The following is a 21,613-nucleotide window of genomic DNA, read 5'->3' on the forward strand; positions in this document are numbered from 1 at the left end:
ATCCCCACATCTGATTTCAGAGGGTGAATTTAGGCATTTGGATCTGAAGGGAAAAAAGGCGAATGAGACAAAGAATTAAACAACCTACCTAAGGCATTTGCTAATGTTTTTCTAAAGTGGCCACAGCAACCCATGGGCTCACTGGTACGGAAAGGGTGGACGTGCATCTCTACCCATTCTCCTCTCACATTCTTGTTCCCTCCTTTCCTTGCACTAGTTCTGGCACTAATCCAACTCCCAGCTCACATCCTGGCAACAAATGAATCCCAAGGGGGACAAAAAGAAAAGAGTAGTTTTCTGCTAGTTTAGTGGCCAGGAATGTGTGTGGAAACTTAGTAAAACTGCCTTTTTTTGGCAGCAGAAAGCTCTTGGTTTGGCTTCTGACTTGTGAAGCTTCATCCCAAGCTCCCCATACAGCTCATGAAAAGCAAGAAGATTTTTGGGAGTGTCTGCAGAGGGGAATCTCAGCTAGGGGCTCACCTGCCTCCATTGACAAGATAAGACGTTTACATGACCTTTGGAGGGCAGGCCAGCCCACCTCTTCCACCCAGGGCAGGGTATTGCTGAGCTGTTCAGATAATCTGGGGCATGACCTGTCCAGCTCCCTCCTGAGAACATCCAACGGAGCAAGCAGTGGGCGTCTGGTACCTTTGAAACTTTGGGCACAGCAAGAGAGCGATGCCTACTACAACTGTGGTACCTTTTGCGATAAATCCTGCTCTCCCAAGATGAGGAAGCAGCTGTCTCGCAGGGGCAGGGTAAAATGAGCTGGAGAGCTGATAAACAGGAAATCCCAGTCTCTGAAGTTATGGTTAAAACTATACTTCCTTCTCCAAATATACCTGAACAAGAAATAATTTCTTCCTACTAACATAACTAACCCTGCCTGAAAAACTATCGAGTTTCATGGTTAATAGATGTTCTACTCTGCAGAAGATTGAAACGCCTGAAAAACATGGGGGACTGGAGGAGAAAGCCTTTCCAATTACTGATGTATTTTGGATTTGAGTACATTCGAGGGGAAGAATGACACTTTCTGAAGAAAAGAAATTGTCCAATGAAAGAAAGATGAACGTGACGTACCACCATTTCAAAAAAATTCCATTTTTTCTTTGTTAAAAAAGGGGGAGTGAATTACAATTATTCACTTAAAAGAAAATTCCAGAGAACTGAGGTAAAAAACAGATGGATAAAAGGCTTTCAAAGATGCCCACATCTGCCTGGGCCCTGAGTGCTCTGTCCCTTTCCTCAACGAACTTCCCCACTCAATGAACAAAGAAAAAATGCATTTAAAATGACAGCTCTGGAAAGATACCGTAAGCCTCAAACATGAGCTCGAGCACTTGCCCTGAAGGATCTACCTATACTAGAGGCATCACTGCTTTGGGTCGCCAGTGAAGACTGTTTAGGGGTAGAGGTGGCCTATATAAACTGCATTTGTAGGGAAATCACTTGGCTTGTTTAGGGTTGTGGGGGGTTTTGGGGGCTAGGGTGGCTTTTTTGGTTGTGGGTTTTTTTTAGATTATTTTTTTTTTTAGCTCAAGCCAGTTGATATGGGTGGAAAAAGCAGGTAAGGGTGGGGGTTTTGCCTATATTAGCCTGCCTCTATTTTCCCAGGCTACCATAGAAAGACTATATCTCACCTTAAGTACCATGGGCTGGCTTTAAAACAGTCCCTTTAGTACAGCCAGAGAACAGACTGATGGTATCACAGAACATCACCCATAGCCATTTTACAATCTCTGTGGGCACACATAAGGCTAATTCACTTGCAGTGTACTCCTGTCACTGCCTCCAGGCCTACTGAAACCCATGAAAGGAACTAATCCAAGACATTTGCCACTGTGGAAAGGTTGGTTTCCATCAGGCCTTAGGAAACACAGTAAAAACTTTTATCCAATCTCCCCTCATCAGTAAATGCAGTATACTCTCTTTGCCACACAGAAGAAATTTATTATTCAATTTTCAAGAGGTAAAAAGCAAAATTAAGTTGCTTGGCCACAGAGCCTGGTAACATAATGTTTGTACCAAGCTATTCAGATGGGGAAAAAAAATTGTCCCCAGATGGACCAAAATAACCACAACAGACAAACCAGATCCTTTTATGTGTCCCTTTAATAAAATACACTTGCATAGTTATCTTACAACTTTGTTTAAAAACAAAGATGAACAATTGCCTCATGCTAAGCATAGCCTGCATTTCCACATCTTAACAATCATCCCCAAACATTAACACTCTAGCTTGAAAAGAACAACAAAAGAGATTTTAAGGCAGCACACACCAATATGTAGCAGTTTTATTAGTTCATTACATTAAAGTAGCATGACCCTGTAGCAGCTCCCAACGCCACTACAGGCCAAGGTTCGTCGGCATTCCTACGAGCAGACTTATTTACAGGTGTTTTCGGCCCGACTCAAGAAAATGACACAAGGATACGATCTGACAAAGCATTGAGATGGCATAAATATTCAGTGACTGGTAGGAGACATTTGAATTATTAGCGTGTACCTTTTCTGATGGAGCTTTATGCCTTCTGCACTGTAACTGTAGCGTCAGTGACATCACGACAGCACTCTGTACGCTTTCACAGCCCTTTGCCATCACTGACTACTCGCACACCCTGGCCCTGCAACCGGGTCTCGGTGGTGGCACAAGGCTTTCCTGCATGGATCTGATTGCTGGGTCAGGAACTCAGCTCTGTAAACTAAGCTTTTGTAAAACTACACTTTTCTAGGTTGTTAGTCCACTATGCAAACTAGACAGTTACAAAATTAGGAAGCGTTTCAGTACCTGTTCTTGTGCATTTACAGCATCATTTACGTTCTCAGCCCCAATCACACCATGGCCCCTCTTCTCTGCTGGCCCACAGCAAACAATATTAAGCAAGTACTGCCGGCGACATCTTATTTGCTTCCCTGGTTGGCTTCAGTTTTAACTGTTAACTGTGTGGCTCTGAGCAACATTTAGACTCTCAGCTCTTGACTGGGGACCATCAGTTCAACAAGTAACTCGAGTCTCCATCTTGTCCTTAGCTCCCAAGCCTACCTTCTTCACCCAGGTAAGGGATGAACACTTCAACACTAGTTTTGCTCACCTAGCTGGGATGACAGCTGAACCTAACTCTATGGACTGTTATCAACCAGAGTGTGGATTGCACATAACCAGAGAAAAAGTAACATTTTTGAAAGAAAAAGTCTGATTTAAACCCAGCTTCTATTAGCTACACTTCTTCAGTAATACAGAACGTTATTTTAAAATAATCTTGCCTTAAATATGTCCTCTGCATAGTCTTTCCTATCAATGTCCTGATGCATGTATTCAATTCTTTCTGCACCAGTGTGCAACTGGACAACAGAGCTCTTGGGTGATTGTGCTTGAGCTGTATTAGGCAGACTTTTGCAGTAGAGAGAAATATTGAAGGCAGGGACTACGTCTTTTTCAATCTGCATTATTAAGGTGTATTGTTATTACTATTACTATTATCTTTTTTATTACAGTTAGAGAATTTAAAGCATACTCAGGTAATACAGAAACATGAAAACGTAACCATGAAAGCCCAAAATGCTTCATTTCAATATTTATCAGTTCAAATTGAGGAACAGCTGTTTCAATAATTATCAATGCTCAGGTCTACATACCCAACAACAGGGCTACTTGTGCGAAACTTTACCTAATACCACCCTAATTTCCAATTGTATCAGTTAAAAAATAGGTAGAATGCCAGTTGTTTTTGGAAAATGCCAGGTAACTATTTCCTACAACATCCCAGATAGGATGCAAAGTTGTTTTTAATTTTTCAAAGACAATTAGTAGCATTTGGCATCCAAGGAAAACTGTCACTGAACATTGGGAAGTCAAATCCCACAACTTAACAGTGCCTTTTAGAAAAAGGATGATTTATAAGATCATCTAACTATTGTACTAAGTGACTGCTTGATGCCACTAGTATAGCACAACACACTTTAGCCTGCATTAAACAGGCTTTCAAAGTCAGAAATTCAGAGAAGGCAGTTCAGGGTGATTAGCGTATTTTAGTAGAAATACTTAAAATATAGTTTCATAAGGAAATCAAGTCAGGTAGAATACTTGAAGAATTATTGAATTATTATTATTTGCCTACAATAACACGATTTCATTCTATAACAAAACATTGGTTTAGACAAAATACATCCAGAATAAAAATCCTTTTGTAGTTTTATGTAGGCACATTGCTGTAGTCCATATTGCACAAAAGATATATCTCTGAACTAAAGGGCACATATACATTATTTGATCAAGTATATTAAATACATAACATCCCACTCTTTCTACAGAAATTTTGGAGAAAGGCTTTTAAATTTCTGCAATTGGACTAACCTTTTCCTGATAGTACCTTCACAACATTCATATAAATATATGTAATACAGTAAACAAGCAGTGTTTTGTAAACATTTCTGATTGCATAAGTGACTTTTGCTGTTTCATAACCAAGTTCAGGAAACCAACTAAATTAAATACCGTGTCTACTAGATCTCTCCTGCTGTTACAGAAGCACAGAACTATTTAAGCACAAAGTAGTCTGCTATTAACTTAATCCTTTTATTGAAGGGGTATCAGGGTTATAGTCCTGAAGTCCTGGTCCCTTCCTCCTCCCAAACTAATTAAACATGGGCACCTTTACTGTGCCATACTGCTGACATGCCATAGCTGTACCTTTAAAGGCCACTTTTGAGCTGAGGAGTATAGTTCCATTTTTAAACCCACACGCTCTGCCTTCAGCTCCAGGTGTCTGTTAGTGTTTCTTTTCTAGCAACATCTCTTTATCGAGGTTACCTTCGTATTAGGCTGCTAATTTATTTAACAGAAAGGAGAGCAGCAGCTTTCAGATAGTACTTTAAGTCACTGCAGACCGTAGCCAGACAAAACCACTATTCAGTACTGTTAACTATTTAATGAAGAAAAGGGGCAGTGAAAGGGTGTAGTAGCACAGGGGCTGCACAGGTACTTACTGCAGTAACTAGTACATGTTTGCTGCGTGCTAAAACTGAAGGCAAATACGATTATCGGAATAAAATATTTAAAGGAAGGAGGTTGTTTAGGGATGGGACATACCGAGCCAAAACAACCTGAATTCCTGCGATAGCACTACTGGGAAGGAAGAAAAAAATGAAAGTATCCTCTACTCTATGCTTAATAGTTCCTTCCCTAGTTAAAAGGCTATTAAAGGGCTGGATGGACTGCACCAGATCTAAATCTTAGATCTTGTAGCATATTTGTAATCACAGTGACTATCAGCAGCAGAGACAGGTAGGTTTTGTTTTCTGGATGAGCCTTGTAGGCTGCCGATTTTAAAAGCTCAATATGTAGAGACTAAACCAAGTCCATTAGAACAGTAATCAGCAAACATTTTAATTCTGCAAAGTGTGTACATTACAACATTAAAAGAACACAACTGCCCATTCAAAACAGCTCAGATAAACTGTGCAAATAGTGGGTCTTTGTGTGTCTGCAATCCCACCATGCAAACGATAACTTGATATGCATGCTAATGATCTACGATTATCAACACCAAAGAAAAATACTAAAGGAAACAAAAATGAACAGCAGTGAAAGCCACACAAAGACCCACTATCCTTTCTGCTTTTACAAATCAACTGTAACTGTAGATTATATGAAAACCCACAAAAACCTAATTTCTTGACTGGATCTAACGTTCAAACGAAGCAAAAGGATTGTGTCAGACATATGTCAGCAGGGCTGGCCACCCTGCCTCCACGCTACAGTCAAACTCGGATAGTGGGTCTCTGAGGTGCTTTCACACTGGAAGACAACATTGGGTCCTAAAAAAAACAAAAAAAAATGAAGGATAAAATGAACATAAATTTGAAGAGTGAAACATGAATTCTATGGACAAAGACAGAACAACACCAAAAAGGTTAGAAAGGAATGACTAACATTCAACTTTCTGAAAACAGACATCATGAGCTTCTACTCTTGCAATTTTATAAACACACACAGTTTTAAGTACTTCTGACCAGCCATCACTCTGGAAAACACTTGTAGCTGATTCACTTGAAGAAGAAAGTTTCTTCCCAAGGAAGACTTCCGTTATGTAGACTCAACAACACAAAGTCAAGCCCTGGGGGGTTTTTTAAAGGCAACGGCAAAATTCCCTGAGATTTCATAGATTCATAGATTTCTAGGTTGGAAAAGACCTTAGAGATCACCGAGTCCAACCATCCCTAATCCCCATTAAACCATATCCTCAAGTAGATCATCCACCCTATTCTTAAACACATCCAGGGATGGGGACTCAACCACCTCCCTGGGCAGCCTATTCCAGTGGCTGACAACCCTTTCAGAGAAGAAAAAGCCAGGATTTCTTCTGAGAAACTTGTAATAAGACATTAGAAAACCAGATAAAAACTAAACCTGTGAAGAAAAACCTCATTGGAATTTATTCATGTTGGCACATTAAATTAACCTGCTCGACTCTCTTCAAAGCCTGAAAGAAATTAAAGCCTTGCCTCTAGTAGAATCTATCCACAAATTCGGATGTACCACATCACTCAATATACCCATCAGATACCAAGGTCTACACAGTCTAGAAGAGGCACTGCAAAGTCAGGTTAAAGGCAGATGCACAACGTGGGCTGCAGCTGCACTCATCTTGTGGGGAACCCAGAGATTATTCCAGACCCCAGGATTTCAACCTGGAAGTTTTAATCAAGCCCAACTGACGTTCACCAAATAGTTTTAGAAATACAGAATGACTATGTCACTATGGATGAAGGGATTGATTTCATATTTGATCCTTGGTAAAAGGGGTAAAAGACTGGAGCTGTTTAGTAAAAACTTAGAATAAATTATTAATCTTCCTGTGTTAAAAAATAAATGTGGGCCTGCAACATGCAACACCTCAAAGACTCTGATACCACGAACTCTTACTCCATAATCATAAAGAGAAGTTACTTGGCAATAACTAGAGAACTTCAAAATGTCTTGTCCATATATAGACACAGAAATGCACCTGTCATGAGCATGGCAGTTCAGAAGTTGTTTTTTCACTATAAACAACCTTGAAAATTGGTCAGATTCATTCCTTAAACAGTGGTGGACGGGAATTAGTAATGATCTTCTGTATATGGAGATAAAGTTCTGGAAACACAGATCCTTGTTGTTGAAGGGACAGGACTTGCCTCGTGTCTCTAATGTGTCACATCTACAAGTAAGGTTCGGGGAGGAAAAAAAATCAGGTAGATCTAGTGGTATCACTATAAACATCAAGTTTGTGCCTAAAGAAATTCACACCATCGTCATACACATGTCAAGAACAGCCCATGGAGAGAGGATCTCTTCGCAGTTTAACCAACTTTTGCCACTGCACTGGCAGAAGGCAGAGCAGGCAGGTTTAAATGGGGGAAGGAGGTGCTTATCAGGCTATGGGGACTACCTGGAGCTCACATCTAAGCACCAGAAGGAGTAACGTAGATGCTTGAGGAACTGCAGCAATGCTGGGCTATGAAAAGAAAAAAGAGTGACCAGAAACAATAACTGTACGTACGTCAGAGCAGAAAGAACTAGTACAACATTCAGCTCTATGACAGACCAATCTCACAAAGGGAGATGAGATACCTCAGATAAGACAAACTAGAAGCCTATGCACACTAAGCATAGGTATGTCCACCTGGCTGGGTTGTCCAGTTCTCAGCAAGAACGTCTCTGAAAGATGAAATGATCTCTAACACTAGCAGACATCCAACAATCAAGTATGCAGATGTAGCTGGAGTGAGGCACTCAAGGGGTGAAAATCTCAACTAAAGAGAATATAAGGACAACACTTAGACTGGTCTTGCGGATAAGAAGGCAAACTCAAAAAAGCCATCTCGCTGAAAAAGCCAACAAATAAGGAGAGAATAAGCTTCTAAGAGCAACTGTTTAAGGCAGATGGGGACTGACTGAAATAACAAAATTATCACCAGACCAGGCCATCTGGAAGAACTGTAAAGTGATGAAGTGCACCATGCCTACCCAGCCTTACACACCCCTTGGGAAGAACGGGAAGAAAACCTGGTAGACATGTCCTAGACAGTTACTGGCAATACTCAAAAGATCTGACCCTGAATGGTTGAGCAAGCACTCAACAAAGAACAGAAGATGATGAGATCATGTATATTCTGTATTTTGAAACCTCCTGCATATCTTATTTATTCTTTATGTTGACTTTTCTGCAAACATTAGAATAAGGGCTATTAAAATGTCATTAAACCATGACTAAGTCTAACCATCACCAAGATCACTGAGAGCACAACTCTCAAGTATTCTGTGTTCTGAAATCACCAGGACTCAGTTGTATTTAAGAGACCTGTTGACAGACCTATGACACCCTTAATTGATTTTTTTTTCCTTGCAGAGACTCTATGCTGGGACGTGCAGCTACACCAACAGGAAAAGTGATCTTGTCAGCACAGCTTATTCTGTTCAGAGAGCTATTTCGGCAACCTAAGAGAAGAAGCATCTCACTGACCTAAGTTCCTGCTTTGCTAGGGAAGTTTGCCATTACAGCTATAATTAGTAAGTCCCAGGAAAGACTCTGGATACCATATGGACTCTGGATCCATATAACAGAGTTTAAATTTGAGGGAAAAATCAGAATTTTCCTGTGCCACAAACCTATTTGAGTAAACCAAATCTGCCTACTCCCTTCCAAATACCATTATATTTGACTGTCTGGAAGAGATGGCAGGAGAAACTGCCATTCTTCAGTGGAAACACTACAATACTCAGATTAACAGTTCTTTAAAAATATAACAATGCATTCTTTTAAATTATATTGTCATATCTCTAAGTTGGTCCCTAGAGGGCCACATCTGCATTCCTGTGGGACAATTCCTTAGTAATTTCTCAAGAATACTAGTGATAGTTTCAGCACCATATTTAAATATTTTAAGGAAATCCAAGGATGTTTGAAAGTTCAATCAGTACATATTTAAGTATTTTTCTGGTTACAGAAGAATGGTACAGCGCCAGCTTACTGCTAACACAACTCCCTAGCTCAGACTTCACACCATATGGAAGCAGCCCAGCTGAAATCTGTGTAACGGTATTTGCACAATGCTGTGCTTCAACTAACAAGTCATGCTGGTTTTGAGCAGGCTCTGGACTTTAAGCAGGACTTTTCCCAAAGTTTTGAAATGCGTATGTTTTAGTATCACAAAAAAAAGTGGCAAATCCCAGCACAAAACTGATGTACAAGTTACACTTATTTGAAATATTCAGAGAGCTTTTTTTTTTTAAATTCAACATACTCTGCATTCACCAATAGGTGAATTTTTTTTAATGAAACACTAGTCCATCTGCTTCATAGCAAAGAGACTACTACTTAAACAAAAGTTTCAACAACCAAGTACAGATGACGTGGTGCACATCTGCTGCTGTGCACATCTGCTCATCTGACTGCCACTGGCTGACCTTGTCAATGTACTTTCAAAGGAAAATTCTGTTCACACAGCCACAGTTTTATGTGAATGGGGACATTTTCACTCCACAACATTGAAAGCTGAGAAAAAGCCTAACAATGTATCAGCAAACATTCAGAAAAACTTTATCATCATTATCAAAAGTTCCCAATTAGAACTTGGTCTTAGGACTGCTTTTGTTGAAAATTAGTGGTGTATGTAATCACCTTGCACTTACCACGTTCAGCCACATAACTCTAAGTGGCAACACACATGGTATGATAAGCTACTATCTCTATCATTTTTGAAAATTCAGTAAGTTTTAATACTCAGCCAGAATCTTAATTTTATAGCCCATGTGGATTTAGTCTATTTCTTCAAAACTGAGACTTCGTAAACAAAAAAAACTTTCAAAGGATCATTTTAATGATATAGATATGCCTAATCAAAAGAATGTTAAGTTCAATCTAAATGCAGAAGTTTTTAGCATCACGGCCACAATGGCCAGAGGCATTTAAAAAAAAATCAGCGTGTTACCAAAAATGTGAGCACAGATGTAATTTAGCTGGAAAGAAAACCTCAAAAACGGTGCATACTCTTTTTTGCTCAGGTACCATAAAAAACTACCCAGGGAAAATATTGTAACTTTCCAATCCAAGCTATACATTCATTACCAAGTTTGTGAATTCTGTAAGAACACAACTATGTTGATCAAATCTAAAGTGCAAACTGCTCCTACACACTAGCTACTTAAGAGTGAGCCCCAACCAGATATCTGGATGCATGTCTTTGTACTGAGAAAACTACAAATGATGCCTAGAGAAAAAACAGCAAGTGAAGGGATGAGGGTTGTTATGCCAAAGGAGCAACTTTGCCATCAAGGTCCGCTCCCAAACCCACTGATAGCACAGGTCGATATAAAAGTTGGTTTAATCACAGTGCCTCAGGATGAAAAGCTGAGGGAGTAAAAATAATAGTAAACTTCTCTGGGGATAGGGACCAAAAAAATGGGGTGTGCATGGTGAGGGGACACCAAAAACCTTTACTGTGTTTATGTGCAATAAAGGCAGAGAAAATTTTGACTGTCAGATAGGTGTATGTTCTAGCACTCGGTTCTCAGCCTCCTGCTGATAAAATTATTAGCTTAACATATGTTTTGATATATATCTTGTTTCTCAGAACTGGATAACAGCTGGGTTGCTGGCAGCCAGGACATGCATATATACCATAAGACAGATCACTTGCTAATGCTAGAATTTTTTCCTATCCTTTCTTTGGTTCTTTTTACTTAACTGATAAATAGTTTAAATAGAAGTTCAAGATGACTACAGCAGAAACTTTTTCATATTTTATAAAACTCAAGCAAGTTCTATAATTGAGTGTAGTATGGCTCCACTGACTCCCAGTCTGTGTCAGTTATCAAACATCGGCATCTCTAATGGAAGGGGAACACCTCCCATATCTAATATTTTTAGTTCACCCTGGCACTCTTACACACTGGCTGGTTGGCAACGTGCCGGTTGTTTGTAGGTTTAATAGAAAAGTATTAAAAGTAATTAGTACTATAGTAAAGTATTTAAAGAGCATTTAAAGTACCAATAAATTCAGTTGATGCCTGGAACTCCAAACTCCAAACATAATGCAGAAGAATAGCAATGCGCCTTTGAAATAAGGTAACAAAATTAAGAAAAAAAAGAGAAGTTGCTTACACTGCTGACTTGGATCAGAATCCGTGGTCATCTTCACATAGTTTGAGGGGAAGAGACCTGTCACACCATTGATTTCTCCTTGCCACCAGTCAGCGTCATCTTTGCTCAGTACATTAATAAGCTGTCCTTTGGAGAAACTGAGCTCATCTTCATTGTTTGCCATGTAATCGTACATCGCTATCACTTGACACACTATGAAGAAAAAACAGAAGTAGCAGAACAGTGTTACACAAGTATTGTTTTTTCAGTGTTTTACGTAAGCACAGGAAAGAAGTAATTTCACTTACACTGTTACATAAGAAAACATGCCACATGATCTTATCTGGATGAGCAACTGTCCTCTCTTTTATTTATTTTTTTTTTTTAATTGGGCCAGGCAGTAATCTTTATTTCCACTTTATGTAGTATGCACTTATATAGTGAATGGATTCAGTTAGCACAGCATCTATTGATCTTCCAAACATTTTATATATCATTGAGTATGCTCCTATCTCTTTTACTGGCTTAGAAAAGAAAGTGAGTTTGATTACCTTATAGCTGATACTTGTGAGAAAAACATGGCAAAGGAAGAGGAAATGTGCATTAGCTAATCGTGGGCTGCTAGTTCAGTCAAAGGGAAGTTTTGTCCAGTAATACCCAGGAAGCTGTTGCATCAGCACATCATAGCTGTGGAGAACATCCCAATTTAAGCATGCAGAACTAAAAAACCTCCTTTTCTGTGAAATAATCTCATTTACACCTGGCCATTCAAATGGAAAAACCTAGCGGAAATTTGCTGCTTAGTCTCCCTCCTTACAAGAAGCAGTGCATGCAATTCCAAGGTGTTTGTCCACGACAGCTAGTTGTCTGTAGGATTTCTGCTAGTATTTGGAAAGGTGGAGTTTCCAAATGAGAAAAGTGTGGCTCTTCAGTGCATTCAGCAAAATTAAAAAGCTCTTGCCATTGAAGATGGACTGCTGATCCTCACAGATTTCTGGATATAAGTGTCTTTGTAAAACTGAGACTTTTTGTTGTGAGGCATGTAGAGGATTGTACTTGCTAGGGAAGGAGCCTATGAAGAACTGTTTTGATTAAGAAGTAGTGAGATTTTACCTTTCTTGGACAGAAAAAGAGCCGAACAGACATGTCTGTCAAAGACTCAGATTCTGACTAGGAAAGAGGGTACATATAGATTAGATCTAAGGATGAAATTATTCACTCTGAGGGTGGTGAGGCACTGGAACAGGTTGCCCAGAGAAGTTGTGGCTGCCCCATCCTTGGAAGTGTTCAAGGCCAGGCTGGATGAGGCTTTGAACAACCAGGTCTAGTGGAAGGTGGCCCTGCTCATGGCAGGAGCTGGAACTAGATGATCCTTAAAGTCCCTTCCAACTCAAGCCGTTCTGCGATTCTATGACTTCACCTCGACACCGCAATCAGAGACAGCCATTAAACATAATATTACGCTAGTTATGTATCTGAACAATTGAAGCAGTTACATAAAATACTCTAAATGAAACTTAAAATCATTGTTTTTCACCTGAGGGAGCAGCAGATGTGGTTCTTTCACTGCTCGGACCCAGTAATTTCACATGGCTGGCAGGGAACCATCCTTTCTGTCTCTTTTTCCCTCTAGCCTGTAAATGTTTAAAATGGTTATTACACAATTAAGAAACCAAAGAGTCTATAGACTGAAAAAAATGCAACAAATACGTCACACAGTTTTGCCAACAGAAGACAAAAAGTCAGGCTTCCAAACACCAACTAAATACTAAACAGATCTCAAAAGGAAAAGAATCTGACTAAAGGATAAAATGACTCAATTCAAATAAAGCTGCACCCTAATACGTTCTGGCAAGTGTATTCACATAAAATTTTCAAGTGCATCTAGTGATTTCAGTGCACAATTTAACTGTAAGGTTGAAAATTTGCTCTATGAACATTCCACTTACGCATCATATAAGGAGTCTCTAGGTAAGACATCTAGAATAGAGGTAACAATTACCATAAGCGACTTTTGAAAATCCTGACCTAAGTATTTGGTTTAACTTCCTACCTAGTATAGCATGCGAGAGTTTCAAAAGATTTTTCTGTCTTTGCTTTTTTAGTCCGACAGGTAAAGATGATCTCTGCACACACTGAAGAAACAAATATACTTCAGAGCGCACAAAAAAGTCAAGATGTAAAAGCGAGTACAGATTTTAGAAAGAGTAAATGAGTGAGCTCTATGACAACAAAAAGGGAAATTCAAAGCAGCAAGAATTAGCAATTACATGTCTTAGTTTCCCTTCTCCATCTTTTTTTTTTTTTTTGTTTGGTTTGGTTTTGATTCTTTGAGGCTTCTTCCTGAACCAGCCCTGGGCCTACTTTTCTTAAAATGCAAATGATACAAACTATTAATGGTTTTCTGTTTCTTTTTGGTTGTGTTTTTTTGTGTGTGTGTGTTTGTTTGTTTGTGTTTTGTTTTGGTTGTTTTTTCTGGGGGGGAGGGGGTGTTGTGGTGGGGGTTTTTTTGCACATACCACCAATAAATTTTCCACTGCTGTTAATTCACAGAAACTCAGTGCAGCAATTTCTCAACTTGCCCACTGTCATCTCTCCTCCTGTACCTGTAAAGCAGGCTGCTTTTAAAAACAGATGCTGAATAGTTAGATCAGCCCTGTTCTAACTGTCGGAGAGGGAAAATAGGTGTTAACAAGAGTATTAACTCAAAACAGTGTGTGCAGCTGTAGAATACCTTGGGAAAGGCCAATTAAGAGATACTAAGAGGACAGAGCTTTCTGTTATGCTGTTCAATCCCAATATTGGAAGTAGCATTCAGTATTGGAATTAACATGTTTAAATTCAGGCTAACGCTGCAGATTCAGCTGAAGAGAAGGATAACAAAGAGACGTTATAGGATCGTGATTTAAGTTTTTGCTTTGGTTGCAAAGATGAAGGCTATTATGGACAAGCTCCATGGGGCTACGGAAGTCAACATATGCTTGAAGAACATATGTTCTATGCTTGAAGAACGTCATGTAACAGAACCCTCAAACCTTGGGACTAGAAATTCATCACTAGGTGGGGAAAGGAGAAAAGAGAGAACAGCAACCTTCACAATAAACTAGCTTCCCACTTCAACTTCCAAGAATTCCTGTTCTTTCATAAGAAAAATTTTACGATTTAATGTTTTACCAACTAAATCCTAACCAATTTATTAACTGCCAACATCCTTCTTCTCCCTCCCATGCACATGTTCATTGACAGTTTCACTATTTTTTGTGACAAAAAAAACCCAAAACAACAAACCAAACAAAAAAAATCCCAGAACAACAAAACACCCCAGTAACCCAAGGTTTAATTAAAAACTTGGTTTTACCCAAGTATGGTTTACACAAGATGAAAACAACTTCCTAGCCAGCTTTTAGAATGCTATACTTGAGTTTTCTCGAATTAAACCCAAGATCACATCCCTGTCGTTTATGAACTCACAATTATTTCTCCTTCAATAATTACCTGCAACTCTCCTTGCCACCATCCACTAGCATTTTTCTTCAGAATGAGAATTAGCTGTCCTGGAGCAAGACTAAGCTGTTCAGTTCCTGATGCAGCATATGCAGTAGTAACCTGAGCAATTTCTGGAAAGATAACATATTAATTGCATTTCTTATTTTGTCATGACAGTAAGAGCTAGATCCACAGAAATATCCTGGTACATATCTTGTAGCTAAGCACCTTAGCCACCATTAAAACACTGCTATGAACATAAATGCTCATAGTCACTGTCCTGGTTAAGAAACAGTCTTAAGTGTTAAAAAGTTATCACACGCTTACCAGGTTTCTTATTTATTGTTCCAGTTTTGCCAGCATTACTAGAAGCCTACAAAGACACAACAATCATCTTTTAATGTGCAATAAAAACAGTAGAGTTTACACCAACTTTAAGCATGTGGACAGAAAAGCCCGTGGAGATTTTAATTTTGAGCCCATATTTAACAAAATACCATCCTGTATGAAGACAGTGTGACACTGTGGCTAGAGCACTGATTTAGGACTCAAGCTACCTAGGCTTTTCTTTTCTGTCAAGCGCATTAACCTCTGCTTAAAACCACTATTTAAGAGCTAGATATCAATACTAGTAATACAATAAAATTGAGAGAAAAGCATCGTGCATTAATTCTCAGAATAAGAACTCACTTCTTGATCCTTTGGTCTGACGTAATTGGAGGGGAAGATTCCAGTTCTGCCATCAATGCTCCCTGTCCACCATTCCCCTTCCTTCTGGGTCACTAGGATTTCCTCGCCTTCCGTGAAAGTCAAGTCACCAGGCTCAGAGCTTGAATATGAATAGAGCGCAACATACTCTGTGCAAACAGCACATATAAAGAAGGAGACAATCGTTTCAGATAGGAGAATAAAAGTACATCAGATGCAAGTATAGCTACCTTTGATATCAGTGTGTTCATAACAGGGATCGTGTCTTCACAAGTTTGTGAATCAACCTACCTACTTGCTTGATTGTAATCACATCTCATTTCACGCTTCCAACTCGGAATCACAGGTACACAACTTTGTACAGATCGATAGATTTGGCACAGTAAGAGTTACTACCCTATGATCATCCTGTGGGTCAGCTGAGGCCTGCAGACCGCAGCTTGGAAACTCACTTCTTGCATTAAATATTCCACTCTACCTCTGTGTTTCACAGCAGGTGTGTATATTCCACACCTAAATCTGATTAAAACCATTCTTATCTGATTAATACAGCAAAAGTAAAAAAACACAAGTGGAATTAAAACATAATTGGGGAAGCATGGAGATACACTAGATTAAAAGGCTTAGGAAGTGCTTCCCACAAATTTTTCTCCAGTAGTATTTGTTTTCTCTACTCCCTGCTGATGAAAAGAGAATGATCCACACTCAGAAGACTAAAAACCCCTTCTCATGTCTCTACAGTACAGCGTTAAGACAGTAGAGAACAGCAGGAAGAGAACTTGGCTTATAGGTATGGGACATATTTACGTTTTCAGAAATAAATTGATGCTCGAGCAAGTCTTAAAAACAAAACAAAAACTCAGGCCTGTGCTGAGCCTGAATTAGTTATAAGCTTTACTGAAATTCCTGTTTTAGAATGCTCATAACAGTAGCTGAACATTTGCACTGTATCTTTTGGACAAGCATTAAAAGACCTGCTCAGAAACTTCACATATTTAAGCTTATTCACATGCCATTAAGCAGAAACAGACTGTATCATTAAGTAGCATATTTCCTGCTGTCTTACCCTCTCCTGCTGTGTAAGACTGCGTGTTAGTCTTTTTGTTTACAGCTGCATAAATAGCTTCTGGTCTGCAGAAAGAAAAAAAAAAAGTTCGATCAAGACCAAATCTCTTTATTAGGATGAGACTAAGCTAACTTGGGTTATCTCAAAGTTGGTATTGTCTCTGAATTAATTGCAAAGACTTCCCTGACTGTCGAACAGTGACAGGTATTACTGATGTTTAGATAGGAAAGGCATGCAAGAGCACACCACTTTAAAAAAAAAAAAAAAAAGTAATGTCAGGAAAGATGAGAAGATATATCTGTAAATTATGCTATCCAAAAGAAGTAAGAATTAAAGATTTTGTCTAAATTCTCTCATTCTAGAGAATTTCTCAGAACATTTATCTTAACACATGAAAAGAACAATTTACACACAATGGTACAGCCCATCCCAGAAGAAACCAGACTTTGAATTATTACCTGAACAGTTACCCTGCAGCATTAGAATAGACACAATGATCTTTCCAAGTAAAGAAAAATACACTATTTCTGCAAGACGTGCCTTATGAGCTTACAATTCTTTGTAGGTCACTTAGAAATTGGCACCTTCAGAGGCAGAAAGCAACTACACTGCAAGAGAGCTAACTCCGTGATGAACCAGAACAAAGCCTGGCACTTGATGAATAATCAAACACCACTGATTTTTCACAGCATTCAGCCTTGGAAGACTGTCTATTTAAACAGCAGTAAGCTCAGCATTATTTGGCTTGCCAGAATGAAATAATAAAAACATGAAATGGCATGGTGTAAATTTTAAACGGTATTTATATTCCACTCTTTAAAGCACTGCAAGAATTTTTGCACTCTAAACCACCTCTTTTTGCAAACTGTTTAATAAAACAATAATAAAAGTCGCACTTACTCCTCTTTCTTGATTTCACTCCCAGGTAAGAGCTTGACATAAGATTTTGGAAACCAACCCCTTCCTCCATGTACCTCTCCAAACCACCAGTTTTCCTGCTGCTCCAGGACAGTAATGATATCATTTTTTGAAAAATTCAAGTGGTTATCTTTTTTTGCAGTCCAAGAGCAAAGTGCTTGTGCTTTTAAGTTCTCGACAGGCTGCCCCTATTAAGAAAGAAGTGGAGATGTTGATCAACAGCACTACCCCAAACTGGTGCAAGTGTTAAACAAAACCAAACATTGCTGTATCTTTTATTGAAGTTTATGCAAGTCCATTCCTAAGCAAGGGCTGAATAATTTGTTGTCTGGTCAACAATATTTTACATTGATGTATACAAGCTATTGATTAAGGAACAATTTCTCAACTCTGTTTCTTAGTTTTTAGAAATGTCTTGTGTATTTAACTATAGGTGAAAACGATTTTAGAATTATGAAACATACTGCATGAGTCTTCTTGCTCACTGGTCCCTGAAAACATGGAATCATGTCAATGCACACTTAGGGGAGAATTCAGACTAGTTTCTTTATGCTTTAGTCTGTTCAGTGCACCTAGTATTAGAAAAGCCGTGTTTAGTTTCGGTTTTTCTTTATATCAGTTTTGTTAACATGAATCTAAAATACAGCAACTTCTCCACTCTCACACAATATACCTGTCCGTGAATGGGTGAAACAGATCCAGGGGACACAGTGCGAGTAAAAGCTGATTTCTGCTGCCACGCTGTATTAACATTCAGGCTAGAAAAAGGTATGTTTTGGTAATCAGATTCTTCTGCAGATTTACTTGGTGAAAGTGGTCTGCAAATTGAACACAGGCATATTTAACACATTACAATTTCAATTTCAAAAGTACTTCAAGCAAAATAGCCTTCTTTTTTTAAAAAACCCCACATTTTATAAGACAGATATTCTAGAAAATGTGAAGCAGACTATCAAATACTTAACATTTCCAAGCTCAGACTTTCAGGCAGGTTCTTCGGTAAGTTTTCTGCATTTATATTTTAAAAACAAACACCGAATGAAACTATATCGGCACAGTGTTGTGCTACGTGCTATAACAGTTATGTGTTAGCTAAATTTTGAAAAAACAATCTCAACACAAACATAACAAAAACTCACTCTGAAGCAGCTGAGGTAGTAGATAAAGATACTGTAGGAGGAAGTAAGGCCTTCTTAGGAGATAAAGATTTTTCTTCTTCTGGTATTTTTTCTACATAATTGCAGGGAAACCAACCAAAATTTCCTTGAAAGCTCCCATAAAACCAACCAGGCTCTCCCACAGTTTTTTCAGCAACCTATGGACAAGAGGATAAACATGAAGAAAACACAATTAGAAGCGTGAAATGAACAGAGTACATACTGTGTCAGCACCTGCTGGCACTCTGAACTGAACAGCATGAGCAGCACTCATACAAGGATCAGCATTTTCATTCTCTTCCCTTTCAAAATTGAACTGGTTTTCCATGTTGGAGAAACAGAGGGATGATGCAATTGCACTGAGTTTAGACATAGGTAGAGACAAACCTCAGAGACATTATATTCCTTCAAACAGGCCCCAAACATGTACATTGGAGATTGTGTACTACAACTGGAGCCACTCTGGCTTGCCAAAAATTACAGTGAACTGTGTTGTATTTTGTTGAACATGCAGCCAAGCGGCAGCGGCTGGCAAGCCTAGCAGTGCACAAAAACAACTGCTGCAGTTCTGCTTACAGATATAATTAACTGTGTCATCTGACTGCATCCAAAACACGTTCAAAAATTCTGTTATGTACTATATGATTAAGCATAGAGCATCCTTAAACATTCATAGCAATACTGAAGCCTCTATTATGCTGCAAATTAGCAAATTCATCAAAATTAGCTAAAAATTAGCAGCTTATCAAATACTATCAGCTAGTTAGCTTAGTTGAGGGTTGGCGTATAAGAGGAGGAGGCAGCAGCAGCAGCTGTTAGACTATTTCTAAAATAAGTTATCAGTAGTTAAATGACACAGTTAATTAGACCTGAGAAGGAAGCCACAACAAAACCTACTTCTCTGTTCCCTCTTCCATGTCCCATTGGTATGAAAATGCAAATATATGATTTAACGCTGTTAAATGGGAGGGTAATACTTAAGTGTTTTAATATTTGGTACCACATTGCTTTGTGAATTCTCCCTTAGCACCTACCTATATCGCTTATAATCTGAATGAGGAGGAACCATACGTATTTATACGGTAGACATATAAATTAATTGTACTGACACAGTTGTAAATCAGTTTTCACAAGACCATCTGAATGCACATATTTTCAAAAACATGTAAGCTGGTAAGTAATATAATTATATAAAATAATACAGATTTCACTGAGAAGCCAGAAGATATGGTCCAATCTTATGGTTCTGCTGTAATATTCTAGATAGAATATTCAGCTGAATCCAGCAAAGTGCTACAAAGAACGGACACGGAATAAACTACTACAGATATCTGCCTGAGAGAGCACTTACAAAGGACCAGCCAGTAAGAGGCAGAAGTCTATGCTAACAATACATTAGAAAATGGTATTAAGATTCAGAAGAACCTTTTGCATCTATTTGTTAAATAACTATAGTTTGTTTAATCTAAATTGGAATGGCATTAGCAATTTTGTCATTTTATGCAGTCATTCATGTCTAGTTTCTACAATCATATTTCAAGTAGACACTTAAAGGCCAACCTGTACGTGTACAATAAACTGCAGCAACTACACCATTCCTGATTAAACGATTTCAGAAAGTTTATGTTTAGAGTTCACTATTGTTATTCTAAACAGATTCTCAACACCTCTAGGATGCGTACAATACAAAGAAAGATTTTAGCTAAACTAATCCTAATTTCATCCGTTAAAAAAACCTGACCAATCAAACAAAAAAACTCAATTGAATTTAAATTTTGAGTAAGTCTTAAAATGTATCAAAATAATGCTTCTGACACTTAAGGCCTTGGTCTATCTCAAGGCTGGAGAAGTGGGGTTGGGTTTTTGCAAGTTAAATGTCAATGATAAATCTTACCTGAATTATATTTCCAGTATTAAAGCTCATCTCATCGTGATTCCTGGCTTCAAATGGATATAAAGCTCTGTAATTTACCCAGGCAACTGAATTCCTAGACTCTGAGACACTAACTGCATTTCCTGAAAGGGCAAGAAAACTAGTTACCATTTTGATACGGCTGAAAAAGATGCACTTAGTTGGCGCCCTACCATTCTAAGCAACACGTGAATATAAGAATATGAATATAAGAAGAGAACTGTTGCTGCCCCAAAGACAATATGCAAGTATCCAAGGAGATAACTAGTTGCAACAGGCTGATAGGATGCATACGATGCAAGAGTTTCAGCATGTTAATCATAGTAAACATAACACAGGCAATAAAATGCATCATCTTCTGAAGTGAAAAAACGTCGTCTTTATATTTTCATCCTTCCTTGTCAAACCACTCTGGCTAAGCCAGTACCTTAATAAAGTCTCCTTTAACACAATTTTAATTTTCTAAGTTGCAAAGGTACCATTGCTACTACAGTAAGTGTTCAGCAGCAGTTGTGAAGATTTTACTTAGAAACCTAAAATATCATGATTTCCACTTTCTTTCCATCTATGTTCTCCAAGTCTGCGATGGATGTTGCTAACAGTGAATGTTTTACAAGGTATAGCTGAGGTGTGCAAATATCTTTCAGCGCTGCTCTAATTTGGTTATGGCTGAATTCGGTGATAAAAGTGGTGAATAAAAGCTGACAAGAACTAATGAAAGATGGAACTAATCAAAACCCCCTTTAGCGAAAATATCATTAAGCCAGTATTTTTCAAAGTCCCACAACTAGAGTTATGTTTACTTCAGTTATTTATTTTTTAATAAGAGGCACTGAGTAATGCAGAAATAAACTAGATTTCAATGTTAATAAATCACTGTGCTGAGCATTACCTGCCCATTTACTCATCATTGAGCAAAACTCCTCCATATTGGCACTCTGCTTTAATGCCAGAAAGTGGAGGCCTTAGGAAAAGCCAAAATGTTACTGTTTCCAGCATCTGTGATTTGTTGGCCACGAGCAGCGCAAGATTTGTCATCAGAGTCACAGGTGCTAAAAACTGATAGAAGTAACCTAAGTTAATAGGATGATTTATAACTAACTAAAGACATGAAACTGCTGTTTTGGTTTTTTTTAATAATATTTTAGACAGTAAGTCTGCCATAGTGTCACATTAAAATAATATGTTTAAAGGATGAAATAACAGGAAAATAAGAGCCATTAAAGCAAAAATCTAACAG

At 38.5% G+C, this 21,613-nt stretch overlaps 1 protein-coding gene across 1 annotated transcript in view; it reads right to left on the minus strand.

Annotated features, from left to right (window-relative positions):
• ITSN2 (intersectin 2) overlaps window positions 1–21,613 on the minus strand; it is an 88,867-nt gene that overhangs the window by 11,666 nt on the left and 55,588 nt on the right. Inside the window, exons 19-28 of the mRNA XM_086631421.1 lie at window positions 20,356–20,477; window positions 18,444–18,619; window positions 17,978–18,122; window positions 17,287–17,492; window positions 16,387–16,451; window positions 15,303–15,469; window positions 14,940–14,985; window positions 14,622–14,743; window positions 12,664–12,760; window positions 11,148–11,339 (exon numbers count right to left, since the gene is read on the minus strand). Coding sequence (XP_086487547.1) covers window positions 11,148–11,339; window positions 12,664–12,760; window positions 14,622–14,743; window positions 14,940–14,985; window positions 15,303–15,469; window positions 16,387–16,451; window positions 17,287–17,492; window positions 17,978–18,122; window positions 18,444–18,619; window positions 20,356–20,477 — 1,338 coding nt within the window. The remainder of the gene's footprint in view (window positions 1–11,147; window positions 11,340–12,663; window positions 12,761–14,621; window positions 14,744–14,939; window positions 14,986–15,302; window positions 15,470–16,386; window positions 16,452–17,286; window positions 17,493–17,977; window positions 18,123–18,443; window positions 18,620–20,355; window positions 20,478–21,613) is intronic.

This window comes from Tauraco erythrolophus, chromosome 2 (assembly GCF_009769465.1).
Source record: "Tauraco erythrolophus isolate bTauEry1 chromosome 2, bTauEry1.pri, whole genome shotgun sequence".
Taxonomy (NCBI): domain Eukaryota; kingdom Metazoa; phylum Chordata; class Aves; order Musophagiformes; family Musophagidae; genus Tauraco; species Tauraco erythrolophus.